Source organism: Diaphorina citri, unplaced genomic scaffold, assembly GCF_000475195.1.
Source record: "Diaphorina citri unplaced genomic scaffold, Diaci psyllid genome assembly version 1.1 scaffold1959, whole genome shotgun sequence".
NCBI lineage: Eukaryota > Metazoa > Arthropoda > Insecta > Hemiptera > Psyllidae > Diaphorina > Diaphorina citri.
The window spans coordinates 26,770-41,744 of record NW_007379385.1 but is presented as its reverse complement, the minus strand read 5'-3'; the positions used below and the strand labels follow the sequence as shown (position 1 = coordinate 41,744).

At 43.3% G+C, this 14,975-nt stretch overlaps 1 protein-coding gene across 1 annotated transcript; it reads left to right on the top strand.

Annotated features, from left to right (window-relative positions):
* The first annotated feature begins 1,054 nt into the window (after positions 1–1,054).
* Positions 1,055–5,875, top strand: LOC113470955. Its single transcript, XM_026829761.1, has 3 exons — positions 1,055–1,204; positions 1,529–2,067; positions 5,725–5,875. Exons 1-3 carry the CDS (start codon positions 1,055–1,057, stop codon positions 5,873–5,875), a joined length of 840 nt encoding a protein of 279 aa, XP_026685562.1.
* The last annotated feature ends 9,100 nt before the right edge of the window (positions 5,876–14,975 follow it).

Genomic DNA, 14,975 nt, shown 5'->3' with positions numbered 1-14,975 from the left:
TAGGTGGCACAAAACACCTAATAATGGGGCTTCAAGGTTTAGGTGGTAGAGAACACCTAGTAATGGAGTTGTAAGGATTAGGTGGTAGAAAATACAACATACCTGTTTGAGAAGGGCTTCAGTGCAGTGACACATTTCTATATATATGTACAGGGTGGTTCGTGATTTGCGAACCACGCTTATATCTCAGAAACGGCTGGGAATTAAGGAATGAAATAAAAGGCATCGTGTAGATGAAATTTTGATGATTAAAATGGCTTTTTTTAAATTTGCAATTTTTTTTGCAAAATGGCCCATTTTTTGCCAAATATAGGTCACTCTTATGGGAACCCCTATTTTTTATTTAATTTTTGGAATCAGCATAAAATTTTAATTGAAAAATTTTTCACTCGAAAAAATTTGCTCTACAAAAATTTGCACAAATCGCGATTTTGTGTGCGTCAGTGACCCCAGATTTGATGAACAACGCAGTTGGTCCTGAGTTAGAGCGAACAATGCGTTACTGTGTACAAAGAAATGGATCTCATTTTGAACAGCTTTTATAAATTTGTTTGTTGTTGTTGATTGTTGTTGAAATAGTTAAGTGAATAATACAAAAACTAAAGAAATAATTAAGAAATTGTTTTTCTTTCTCACAGTGTACAGAATTTTTGTAGAGCAAATTTTTTCGAGTGAATACATTTTTTCAATTAAAATTTTATGCTGATTCCAAAAATTAAATAAAAAATGGGGGTTCCCATAAGAGTGACCTATATTTGGCAAAAAATGGGCCGTTTTGCAAAAAAAAAATTGCAAATTTCAAAAAAGCCATTCTAATCATTAAAATTTCATCTACATGATGCCGTTTATTTCATCCCTTAATTCCCAGCCGTTTCTGAGATATAAGCGTGGTTCGCAAATCACGAACCACCCTGTATAGCACATGATGGTACATTCTGGATAAACACATGTTTCTATTTTCTATCGAATCTATCGAATTTGTTGGGATACATTCAACGGAAAACCCCCATCTTCTAACGAAAAAGCGTTCGCTTTCACCAACTTCATGTGTATCATGGGTCTGCTCACCAAGTATGATCTCATGGACCGCTACTACATCAGGATGAAGCTGTACCGCCTGTTTATCCTGGCTGTCATCAACATCGCGTTCTATTCCAGCATGGGCTTCATTTTCCTTCAGGTAGTAGCCTTCGTGGCCGAGTGGGTATCAAGTAGCCTCCGTGGCCGAGTGGATATCACACAAGGCTTGCACGCAGGAGGCCTGGGTTCGATTCCCGGCGGGGCCTAGGTTTTTTTCGGCTCTGCCCTTAAAGTTCGGGGGGCACTCAGCCTCGTGAGGACCATTGAGCAGCTACTTTAATCGAGTAGCGACCAGTGGCGACACTAGCAGTATAAAAAGATGATTGAAGTATGGAAATTTAAAAGGCACTTAGTAATGCTGTGATATCCACAAAATTTGTGAAAAAGCTATGCTTTACCACAAAGAATTCATGATTTGATTTTGATTTGATTGATCATTGTCCTACAGGAGCACACAGAGCCGAGGAACGGCCTCATCCTGGCTACTCACTTGGTGTATTGCAGCCTCAACTATGCGTACGTCGTCACAGCTCTGCTCTTCGCGGTACTGACATACAAACAGAAGAAAGTTTCGGAGAATCTGGTGTCCCTCGAGCAAATCAAAGAGGAAGGAATGATCACAAGACGCTCCCTGAATGTAAAGCTAGAAGAAACTTGTACAACAGAGGCTAGCGACATCATGGTCATTTGTCTCACGATGACGATCGTTTACACGCTCGATTTCTACGCCTCTAAAAGCTTCAGCTCCACCCCTGGGTTCTGCTTGACCAACTATTACGCCTACACTCTCTGTATGTTCGTGGACTACACGATGATCTTGCTGTTGAGGCAGATATCCGAGGAGTTTCGCCTCATACGGGCGACGCTGAAGACGCTTCTGGCGAATAGAAATGATCCGGTAGTGAGCTTTGTGTCCGTTGGGGACGGTGTCAAAATGGACGCCACTGAACGGTGGATCCGAGTGAAGTCTCTGTTCAAACTTTACAAGTAAGGCTCCTAAGTCCTAACTAGTTAGTATAATCTCTATGAATAATGAGAGTTTCTATGAATAGCGAAAATAAGGCGTGAATGGTAAAGACCTCGAGATCTAAAATTTTTAGTGATTTCAGTGATTGTTTGCCTAAATGGAATCATTCCCTTGGGATTTCAAATCCGAGTGATCACTCAGTAGTAACCATTAAAATTTTGCAGCTTCTCTTTTCTCATGATCTATTAATGCTATTAATGGACCATAAAGGAGTGTCCAAATATAGACGACCGGCCGTCGATCGACGATAAGAATCTATGATGTCGAAGCCTTGTGGACGGTTTAGTCGACATCGACCTCGATCGACGCCCGGTGGACTATGAGAGGACACACCAATATGCTTTGCTCTTCTCAGGAAATCTGTCATCTATTAATGGATAAAAAAAAAAAAAATATTTCCGCAATTGGTTTGATTTCAGTTTATTGGAGCGGCCACTACTTACTGGGTCATCATGATGCAATTCCAGCTCACGCATAACGCATAACATAGGTATATCAAGGTTAATCCTGGCCCCAAAATGGGTCTGTATGCCCTATCTGCGCTACTTGGTCAGCCACTCACTATCAGGTAGACCTGACAGGCGGACCTTTCCAGCCGTACCTGTCAGTTCTACCTGATAAAGAGTGATGGCTGGCCCTAGGTAAACAACTATACGAACAACAACAACAATAATTAGAAAATACAAAGTGTTAGGTACTTTGCCTAATCGTTGAAAACAAAATGTCCCATAATTACCACCTACTTAGCACGCGTTAAAGTCTATTTTCGACTTTCAAGAGGTAATTTCTAAAATTAATTCTATGAAGTAGTGCCGATGCTACGGGTTAAAAATAAAATCAGGGGAACCAAAAGAGTAGTGTAAAGCTGTGTCCATACATAGTCGACGCCGCGCCGTCGCGTCGCGTCGATCGACGAGGCGAATCTATGTTGTCAAGGCTGTGTACGGTTTCAGTCGAAATCAATTGAGTCGATCGACGGCGTCAACTATGTGTGGAAACAGCTTAAGCCCGGGGTTTACAGTCCCATGATACCTTTGAGCATTCTCGGATAATCTACTGGATTAGTCTCCAAGTATTCTTACAGGTATTGGTATGACTGTAAACCCGGGCTCGGGGCTGAGGGTACTTTCTTTTCAACACATTGAGCTCCGCGTCACCCATGAACATAAATAATTTCATCTTTAAGGCTGTGTCTGCATAGTCAACGCCGTCGATCGATGTTGGATCGATGTCGACTGAAACCGTACACTGCCTCGACAACATAGATTCACCTCTTCACCTCGTCGACTATGTATGGACACATCTTAAGGGTGATGACTCTACGACGCTGAATCTTCAGAACACGAAAGCTCAAGTAGTTATGTTAAAGTGGATAATTAGATAGTAAAACTCCAATGTTCTTACCCTAATTGACTTCGATTCATATTCATAAAGAGGACTACGCTGTACAATGTAACAGTTGTTTCATAAAGAAATAAATGAGATATCGAAAAGTTATACGCCAGCCTAGTTAGCTTGGTTAGTACCGCGTCTACCTTGTATGCGCTAGGCCGCGGGTTCGATTCCCGCGCGGGGCATATTTTATCCTGAACGGATAGGGTTCGTTCTCGAAAAGACTGGCTTTCTCATATCCTGTCTCCCTTTGTGAATTGATTTGACTTATGACTTATTATCTTTATTCAATAATCTCAAAAACTTAAATCATAAAAAAAAAATAAAAAAATATAAATCAAAACAAGACGGATAAGTGTAACATCTGACTTGTAACCAAATGGCGGGACAGAACGGAAAACCCCCATCTTCTAACGAAAAAGCGTTCGCTTTCAACAACTTCATGTGCATCATGGGTCTGCTCACCAAGTATGATCTCATGGACCGCTACTACATCAAGATGAAGCTGTACCGCCTGTTTATCCTGGCTGTCATCAACATCGCGTTCTATTCCAGCATGGGCTTCATTTTCCTTCAGGTAGTAGCCTTCGTGGCCGAGTGGGTATCAAGTAGCCTCCGTGGCCGAGTGGATATCACACAAGGCTTGCACGCAGGAGGCCTGGGTTCGATTCCCGGCGGGGCCTAGGTTTTTTTCGGCTCTGCCCTTAAAGTTCGGGGTGCACTCAGCCTCGTGAGGACCATTGAGTAGCTACTTTAATCGAGTAGCGACCAGTGGCGACACTAGCAGTATAAAAAGATGATTGAAGTATGGAAATTGAGGAGGCACTTAGTAATGCTGTGATATCCACAAAAGTTGTGAAAAAGCTCTGCTTTACCACAAAGAATTCATGATTTGATTGATCATTGTCCTACAGGAGCACACAGAGCCGAGGAACGGCCTCATCCTGGCTACTCACTTGGTGTATTGCAGCCTCAACTATGCGTACGTCGTCACAGCTCTGCTCTTCGCGGTACTGACATACAAACAGAAGAAAGTCTCGGAGAATCTCGTGTCCCTCGAGCAAATCAAAGAGGAAGGAATGATCACAAGACGCTCCCTGAACGTAAAGCTAGAAGAAACTTGTACAACAGAGGCCAGCGACATCATGGTCATTTGTCTCACGATGACGATCGCACCGCGAAGGTGTCTAGTAGCCCAAGCAGGGATGGACTTAATGAACGAGCGGAAAGAGATCTCACTTTTTTCGAGAGGTTTGATAGAGAGAACTGTAACTGCTAAGGTTCTTATCGTCCTACTCACTTGGTGTATTGCAGCCTCAACTATGCGTACGTCGTCACAGCTCTGCTCTTCGCGGTACTGACATACAAACAGAAGAAAGTTTCGGAGAATCTGGTGTCCCTCGAGCAAATCAAAGAGGAAGGAATGATCACAAGACGCTCCCTGAATGTAAAGCTAGAAGAAACTTGTACAACAGAGGCTAGCGACATCATGGTCATTTGTCTCACGATGACGATCGTTTACACGCTCGATTTCTACGCCTCTAAAAGCTTCAGCTCCACCCCTGGGTTCTGCTTGACCAACTATTACGCCTACACTCTCTGTATGTTCGTGGACTACACGATGATCTTGCTGTTGAGGCAGATATCCGAGGAGTTTCGCCTCATACGGGCGACGCTGAAGACGCTTCTGGCGAATAGAAATGATCCGGTAGTGAGCTTTGTGTCCGTTGGGGACGGTGTCAAAATGGACGCCACTGAACGGTGGATCCGAGTGAAGTCTCTGTTCAAACTTTACAAGTAAGGCTCCTAAGTCCTAACTAGTTAGTATAATCTCTATGAATAATGAGAGTTTCTATGAATAGCGAAAATAAGGCGTGAATGGTAAAGACCTCGAGATCTAAAATTTTTAGTGATTTCAGTGATTGTTTGCCACAATGGAATCATTCCCTTGGGATTTCAAATCCGAGTGATCACTTAGTAGTAACCATTAAATTTTGCAGCTTCTCTTTTCTCATTATCTATTAATGGACCATAAAGGAGTGTCCAAATATAGACGACCGGCCGTCGATCGACGATAAGAATCTATGATGTCGAAGCCTTGTGGACGGTTCAGTCGACATCGACCTCGATCGACGCCCGGTGGACTATGAGAGGACACACCTTAATGCTTTGCTCTTCTCAGGAAATCTGTCATCTATTAATGGACTGTAATTTGTTCTTCTCAGGAAATGCGTCGCGTACAGTGCCGAAATCAACGAGATCTACTCGTTCCAAAAGATCTTGTCCATCTCGCTGTCTTTCGTTCTGGTGATCACGTTTCTCTTCCTCGGCTCTCTCCTCATCATTCATAGAACTCGCCGAATGATGTCGGACTAAGCCTCTTTTGATGACAACAGAGAACCATTGCACAAGAACCACCTACTCTAACCTTGCTCAGCCGGAGTGGGACCGGGAAAAGCCAGCAGCAAGCAATTGCTTGGATAGCCACATTTCCGGGTACCAACCACGTGCAACATAGCTAAACTTCAGTGATCCATTGAGAACTGGTGCTGGTGTATTAATTTAAAGCTATTGCACCAAATACATAAGACCTTGTTTGGACTGCGGGAGTAAAGGGACTTTTCAGTCTCATCCGGGCAGTATAAATGTAGTTTCTGAGAAAATGCCGCACCATCTGGTTTTACAAGACTTACCCCTACCCCCTACGAGTATTCTATTCTAAAATGTGTATACCAAATCAAACTGTGCTATTCTGAACGTGCTGTCGCCGCTGGCTGGCTTTATAACTTGACGTGCCAAGCACTGGTATAGGTAAAAGAACTACGTGCCAAGCACTACTGTAGTCTACGCCAATAGTTTGACCTGCTGTCGGACTACGAGTTTGGGCTGACCTTCTGCAATGTGATCGTCATGATTGTGATGCAACTTGTCAAGCTGATGTGTATTATAGCCGCTTGCTCCAATGCTCGGACCCAGGTAAAGGCTAAAAACAGCCAGCCTAGTTAGCTTGGTTGGTAGCGCATCTGCCTTGTAAGCGCTAGGCCGCCGGTTCAATTCCCGCCCGTGGCGGACAAAAGGGGGTAAAAGTCCTAGACCTATGAGCTTTTTCACAGTTCCTGTCAACTCCTTTTCTTCTTTACAGGCCGACAAGATTTTGCATCTTGGAAGGAAGGTTGTGGTCGAGGACAGGTGTCCAGAGCTGTCTTATGAGGTAAAGTATATGATTTTCTAATCGTGTCAGCCCCATTGGACTTAAAGTGTAGGCATTTGCCTCATCAACATGGACAGGTAGACCTAAGGTTGTGGTCGAGGACAGGTGTCCAGAGCTGTCTTATGAGGTAAAGTATATGATTTTCTAATCGTGTCAGCCCCATTGGACTTAAAGAGTAGGCATTTGCCTCATCAACATGGACAGGTAGACCTGGTCAGGTGTACCTGTCAGGTTTACCTGATGGTGAGTGACTGGCCCAACAGTAGGCCGTTCGTATCTAAGAGCACGGCAGTGCGCCTGGCCAAGTTCCAGTAAGCATCTCCTTTACAAATATGATGTGTTGTGTGATTTACTCAGGATCGGTTTGATTTTTCTTCCAGCTATCATTTCTACTTGGGATTCTGGAAGAAGATCGAGTAGAATTAACGGCCCACGATTTTTTCTCTATCGATTATTCGCTGTTTGTGTCGGTAAGTGACCAACTGTACAATGATAGAATAGTCTAAAAGTGTGTCCAAACATAGCCGTCGAACGACATTGATCGATGTCAATTGACGAGTTGAATCTGTGTTGTCGATGGCCGGTCGACTATGTGTGAACAAACCTTAATAGATTAGTTCAGGGGTTTCCAATTGAATGCTCCACATTGTCGGAGTCCAGCGAAAAAGCATCGTGGGCCACAAAAATGGTCTGGTGGGGCTTATATGGCCCGCGGGCCGCTAGTTGGAAATCGCTGGATTAGTAGAATGCAAAGTCCCTTTACAGGAGCGTTTATAGCTACACTGGTTGTCAGGTGTACCTGTCAGGTTTACCTGATGGTGAGTGACTGGCCCAACAGTAGGCCGTTCGTATCTAAGAGCACGGCAGTGCGCCTGGTCAAGTTCCAGTAAGCATCTCCTTTACAAATATGATGTGTTCTGTGATTAACTCAGGATCGGTTTGATTTTTCTTCCAGCTATCATTTCTACTTGGGATTCTGGAAGAAGATCGAGTAGAATTAACGGCCCACGATTTTTTCTCTATCGATTATTCGCTGTTTGTGTCGGTAAGTGACCAACTGTACAATGATAGAATAGTCTAAAAGTGTGTCCAAACATAGCCGTCGAACGACATTGATCGATGTCAATTGACGAGTTGAATCTGTGTTCGACACAGCCACATGCGTCCTAAAAATAACAGGTGTGTCATTGGTACCAAAATAAAAAACGGCAGTGAAACCTCATCTAAAAAAAAAAAAAAAAAAAAAAAAAAAAAAATATTTCCGCAATTGGTTTGATTTCAGTTTATTGGAGCGGCCACTACTTACTGGTCATCATGATGCAATTCCAGCTCACGCATAACGCCGCAAAACATAGGGTATATCAAGGTTAATCCTGGCCCCAAAATGGGTCTGTATGCCCCTATCTGCCGCTACTTTGGTCAGCCCACTCACTATCAGGTAGACCTGACAGGCGGACCTTTCCAGCCGTACCTGTCAGTTTCTACCTGTGATAAAGAGTGATGGCTGGCCCTAGGTAAAACAACTATACGAACAACAAAACAATCAATAATAATTAATAATAGTGCATAGTAATAGTGCTTATTTATACTGCTCGCATAGGACTGAAAAGTCCCTTTACTCCAGCAGTAGGCTACTACTATTATTGTGGTCAAATTCTCAAATTATATTGAGGATAAAATTCCATACCTCGGCTGGGATTGAACCCACGCTCCCCATTTGTCTGCTCCCCTCCCCATTTGTCTGCTCTTAATCTGGGGGCCCAGGCAAAACCGTGCGGGGCCGAGAAGTATGCACGCCACTGTTCGGGTCGGCGTTCCCTTTTTGCATGGCCATAAAACCCGCAAAGAGGTCTGATCTTAATACGGGGGCCCAGGCAAAACCGTGCGGGGCCGAGAAGTATGCACGCCACTGTTCGGGTCGGCGTGCCCTTTTTGCATGCCCATAAAACCCGCAAAGAGGTGTCAAAGAGAATTAAGCGTGCCGGGAGGAGCAATTTATTCAACTTAGGGATTTAGGGAGTAATATATGAGCGGGAGTAATATGATTCAACTTAGGGAGTAATATGAGCGTCTCAATACAAGCTTCTTTATCAGTCAATATTGTTCCTTTTACAATACAAGGCCCATTGTACATAAGTAGGTCTATATAATAGGTAGGTACCTAATGTACGTAGGTACCCAGTGAGTACTCATTGTAGGTACCTATACCTATGTCTTATCAGTTTGTAGGTACCTTTATAATAAATCTGTTTGTATGTAGGAGGTAGGGAGGTATCTGTATTGGTCAAGCGTGAGGTCACGTGACTCTACATTGCCACGTGAGAGGATGCTCTTTTTCTTCCTTTATTTTTTTTTTTCTTCTCCTTCTACATCACCTCCAGCTTTTATTAATGATTTAATTGAGTTTTTTTTTCCTTGCGAAATTGAAGAGAGAAAAAGATCAGGATGGGAGAATCCGTTCCGAGAACGAACCTTATTGGGACTTGATAAAGGTAAAACGAAAGTTTTATTGTTCCGAAATCGAAGAGAGAAGGAGGACAGGATAGGAGAAAGCCAGCCGTTCCGAGAACGAACCTTACTGGGACTTGATAAAGTTAAAACGAAAGTTTTATTGTTCCGAAATCGAAGAGAGAAGGAAGACAGGATAGGAGAAAGCCAGCTGTTCCGAGAACGAATCCTATCAGTTCAGGATGAAATCCGCCAAGGCGGGAGTCGAACCCGCGACCTAGCGCTTACAAGGCAGGCGCTCTACCTTCCAAGCTAACTAGGCTCGCTTGGGTAGGAGAAAACCAGCCGAGTGCGAACCTTATCTGTTTACGATAAAATTCGCCGTGGGTGGAAATTGAATCTTTCTGGTGGTCTTGTCTTGACCCAGCACCTAAATGGGGAGTATTGTGTTTCTTACCTTTCTTATCGCCCATCTGATAAAGGACATACTATGGGATGGGCATGATAGAACACAGACCACTGGCGTACAATGTAACAGTTGTTTCATAAAGAAATAAATGAGATATCGAAAAGTTATACGCCAGCCTAGTTAGCTTGGTTAGTACCGCGTCTGCCTTGTAAGCGCTAGGCCGCGGGTTCGATTCCCGCGCGGGGCGTATTTTATCCTGAACGGACAGGGTTCGTTCTCGAAAAGACTGGCTTTCTCCTATCCTGTCTCCCTTCTCTCTTTGTGACTAGATTTGACTTATGAATCTACATTATGTAAATTAATAAAACTTTGCGGAGCTGTATTACTGGGCCTTACTGAAATAACTGAAAGTATTTCGTTGAAAAATACGTTCAAGCGGCCCGATTCAACAATTTCCCTGAAGAACCTCAAGTCATGAAAATATTGTGAACCACTCATAAAAACGTCCCCATATCCTTCCCTTCATATGGATGACCTACCAAGGTAACTCAGGCCGATATCCGGGATTTTATTGCGGGGAGGGGGCAAAAGGCGAAACACTGACGCACCGGAGGGGGGGGTGGATACTGCAAATTTTCAGAGTCTTCGGGCCCCCTTGCCCCCCTAAAAACAACCCTGAGATGAATTCGTTGATGAACAAACACACATGCATAAGTAGGATTATAATGAGGCATCAAAGGTAACATGTATGGGATTGTATTCCAAGCAAAATTTGTCCAAATTACTATAATCATGTTTACATGATTGAAGCTCTGACGGCTGATGGTATGATTGGAGAGAACAAGATGAATGGTTCAGAAGAAATTGAACGAGAATTTCCATGAAGGAAAATCGTCGCTTCTTGGAACATCACACATCTTACTCGAAAATTTTCAAAAGTTAGATGGAACGGTAACCAACGGAAGTCTAATCGTTCCGAATTCGAAAAGAGAAGGAAGACAGGATAGGAGAAAACCAGCCGTTCCGAGAACGAACATTATCCCTTCAGGATGAAATCCGCCCCGGGCGGGAATTGATCCCGCGATACAATGCTTGCAAGGCAGATGCCCTAATACTGAATGCTAACTAGGCTGGCTAAAGAGACTTTAAATAGAGATACCATGGGTTCCATCAAGATGGCTTAGCTATTTTTGGTGGATGTGCTGAAAACAGCTAGTAGTAATGCAAAACTAGATAATTATACAAGAATAATTTGAACAGTGAAAGACACTGAAGCCAGCCTAGATAGCTTAGTTGGTAGTGTAAACCCACCCAGAACTATACTTAACCCCCCCACCCCTATTAGAAGAGAGTCATGTGCTGTTCACACCAGATTTTTTTTTCTATTACTAGTAATGAGAAAGTATTGCAATCGCTCCAAATTTTTAATTTTTCTACTCACTACCTAGGTAGCTATAATACCTCGAGCTTGGCCAATGGCCACACAGTATGATAGACGATAAGAAAAAGTACAAATTCCTTGATCTACCTACTCGTCCCCCTGAGTTCCAGGAATTTTCAATGTAAAGTCCCGGTAGCAAGTCGGGTGGAAAGTAAGGCGAAATGGTGTGAATCAGAATAGTATATGATCTCACAGTTCGAATTTTTCCGAGTGGAAATCTGGGTAATCAATAAATTTATTACTTGGAACTCTTGGAAGTAAATAATTAAAGGGGAAATCTTCATAATGCACTAATCAATACATAAATAATAAAGGCTACTAAGCAATCTCCGTGGCCGAGTGGGTATCAGGGTTGCACGCAGAAGGCCCGGGTTTGATTCCCGGCGGGGCTGAGGTCTGCCTTGTAAGCGCTAGGCCGCGGGTTCGATTCCCGCCCGGGGCGGATTTTATCCTGATGGGATAATGTTCGTTCTCGGAACGGCTGGCTTTCTCCTATCCTGTCTTCCTTCTCTCTCCGATTTCGGGACGATAAGACCATAGCAGTTACAGTTCCCTCTGTCAAACCTCTAAGAAAAAAAAAAAAAATCTATTCTATTAGCCAGTTTATTCGAGGAAAACATATCTGTTACGGCCCAGCACGGCCCAGTTACGACAGTGACTGCCCCAATCTATTACGACTCGTGAGCGACTGCCTAATAGTTAAATAGTCACTAGTTCACGTGCAGATCCAGTATCAGCAGTAGAAAACAGGCACTTTAGATTGTTTACGCCTTCCGACGTAAACACGTAGGTAAACATGGCGTAACTACTGAGGTAACGAGAACTGAATAGATATGGACGGAGAGCTCTAACATTGAGATTATTGTTAACTATAGAGATTATTGTTAACTAGTTTATTTATCAATTATTTATTGAATTGATGATACAATAATCTACTGATATTGGATATTGATTACAGGGTCAGTTTCAGTGGCGTATTTACTTCGACCTATATTTGGGGGCCCTAAATATCCCTCCAGGGCCCCTAAATCTCTCTCCAAAGCCCCTGAATCTCCCTCGAGGGCTCCTAAATTCTTGGGGCTCCCTGCGGGTGCAGGATATACACCATCTTCCAAAGTGAAATGCCCAAGACCGCTTCCCCAAGAGAGGCAGTTGCTATCAGGAGAGCAGCCCCAAAACACTCCATCCAGAACGCAAATTTAACACCGAACCTTAGCGCCAGGAAATATCAAAACAACAAACCCTGTAATTTCCCATCGTGAAAATCTGAAAATACCTACTGATTTTTTCTCTATCGATTATTCGCTGTTTGTGTCGGTAAGTGACCAACTGTACAATGATAGAATAGTCTAAAAGTGTGTCCAAACATAGTCGACCGGCCGTCGAACGACATTGATCGATGTCAATTGACGAGTTGAATCTGTGTTATCGATGGCCGGTCGACTATGTGTGAACACACCTTAATATATTACTTCAGGGGTTTCCAATTAAATGCTCCACATTTTCGGAGTCCACCGAAAAAGCATCGTGGGCCACAAAAATGGTCTGGTGGGGCTTATATGGCCCGCGGGCCGCTAGTTGGGAATCGCTGGATTAGTAGAATGCAAAGTCCCTTTACAGGAGCGTTTACAGCTAAGAAGAAGAAGAAGAAGAAGAAGAAGAAGAAGAAGAAGAAGAAGAGAATCCTATGAAGGAGGAGGAGATAGAATAAAAAATTTTCCCCCCAAGAAGTTTGGTAGAGGGAACTATAACAACACAACCATCGTTGGCCTGAAATTGAAGAGAGAAGAAGTAAAGAAGGACAGAATAAGAGAAAGCCTACCGTTCCGAGAACGAACCTGATCTCTTTAGGGTAAAGTTTGTCCCGGATAGGAATCAAACCCGAAACCTAGCATTTACAAGCCAGGCGCTAACCCTTGAGCTAACCAGGTTGACTTTTCAAGACTGCCCTCTGGGCCATAAGCGCGTGTGTCGGGGTCAGAAATAAGTTCGTCCATCGGATGGGCCATATGCCTATCTCTAAAACTTTTAAAGGAATCAAAAATTTGAAATGAACTTCCACGAATCTGCTCGTTAAAATCGCGAATGTCTTGTTACATCATGCTGGTCCAGAATGGACATTGGAGCTTTTGCTGTGGATAATGCCACCGCGCGGGGAAAAAATCATGCTTTCGGCGAATGTGAACATATAGGATTCCATGAGACCATGTGAGTGATAAGGGGGAGTAAGGTCAGTGCCTAATGAGAGAATGATATACAGGGTGTTTCAGATAATCTCTAAAACTTTTAAAGAATCAAAAATTCCCAGCCATTCAGAAGTTACGAGGGGGTGGTCAGTTTTTCTGAAACACACTATGTATTGCATACTTTTGTAAATCTATGTATACAGGGTGTCAAAGGTCAAAAGCTACAACCCCGGATCTCACTGACCAAAAGGTCGATATGTCATTATCATGTTTTTCAACTAGTGGTTCAGTGAACTGTAGAACTCACACAGAAAAAGGTCCCCTACAAGGTTCCCGGTAAACCCGATGGAGCCCGAACTCGGATAGGCAAAATTCTATTTAGGTGTTTGCCAAATTTCATTAGAATCGAACTAACCGTTCCGCGGTTATGACGAAACGAAAATTTTCTTCAAAAGAGATCCTAACGGCAAAACCCTATCGGGCCAGAAATCTGAAATGTATATAGTGCTCCAGAAATATGGTGCTAAAATTTCCTTTGAATGTTGATCATGTTTGCCGAAATTCACCAAAATCAGACAAATGAAACTTTTCAATGAGGTTATTGAACGAAATGGGGTTTCAAGACTTTCCAAGTTTTTGCCATCTGGTTTGGCTGTCTGCTTCTTTCACCACAACGCACAAATGGTTCGTCCGACTTTGATGAAATTTTCTAGTCATTTCTACTGGATTAGTCTCCAAGTATTCTTACAGGTATTGGTATGACTGTAAACCCGGGCTCCGGGCTGAGGGTACTTTCTTTTCAACACATTGAGCTCCGCGTCACCCATGAACATAAATAATTTCATCTTTAAGGCTGTGTCTGCATAGTCAACGCGGTCGATCGATGTTGGATCGATGTCGACTGAAACCGTACACTGCCTCGACAACATAGATTCACCTCTTCACCTCGTCGACTATGTATGGACACATCTTAAGGGTGATGACTCTACGACGCTGAATCTTCAGAACACGAAAGCTCAAGTAGTTATGTTAAAGTGGATAATTAGATAGTAAAACTCCAATGTTCTTACCCTAATTGACTTCGATTCATATTCATAAAGAGGACTACGCTTTAGACGGATAAGTGTAACATCTGACTTGTAACCAAATGGCGGGACAGAACGGAAAACCCCCATCTTCTAACGAAAAAGCGTTCGCTTTCACCAACTTCATGTGTATCATGGGTCTGCTCACCAAGTATGATCTCATGGACCGCTACTACATCAGGATGAAGCTGTACCGCCTGTTTATCCTGGCTGTCATCAACATCGCGTTCTATTCCAGCATGGGCTTCATTTTCCTTCAGGTAGTAGCCTTCGTGGCCGAGTGGGTATCAAGTAGCCTCCGTGGCCGAGTGGATATCACACAAGGCTTGCACGCAGGAGGCCTGGGTTCGATTCCCGGCGGGGCCTAGGTTTTTTTCGGCTCTGCCCTTAAAGTTCGGGGTGCACTCAGCCTCGTGAGGACAATTGAGTAGCTACTTTAATCGAGTAGCGACCAGTGGCGACACTAGCAGTATAAAAAGATGATTGAAGTATGGAAATTTAAAAGGCACTTAGTAATGCTGTGATATCCACAAAATTTGTGAAAAAGCTATGCTTTACCACAAAGAATTCATGATTTGATTTTGTGCTGTTCACACCAGATTTTTTTTCTATTACTAGTAGTGAGAAAGTATTGCAATCGGTCCAAATTTTTAATTTTTCTACTCACTACCTAGGTAGCTATAATACCTCGAGCTT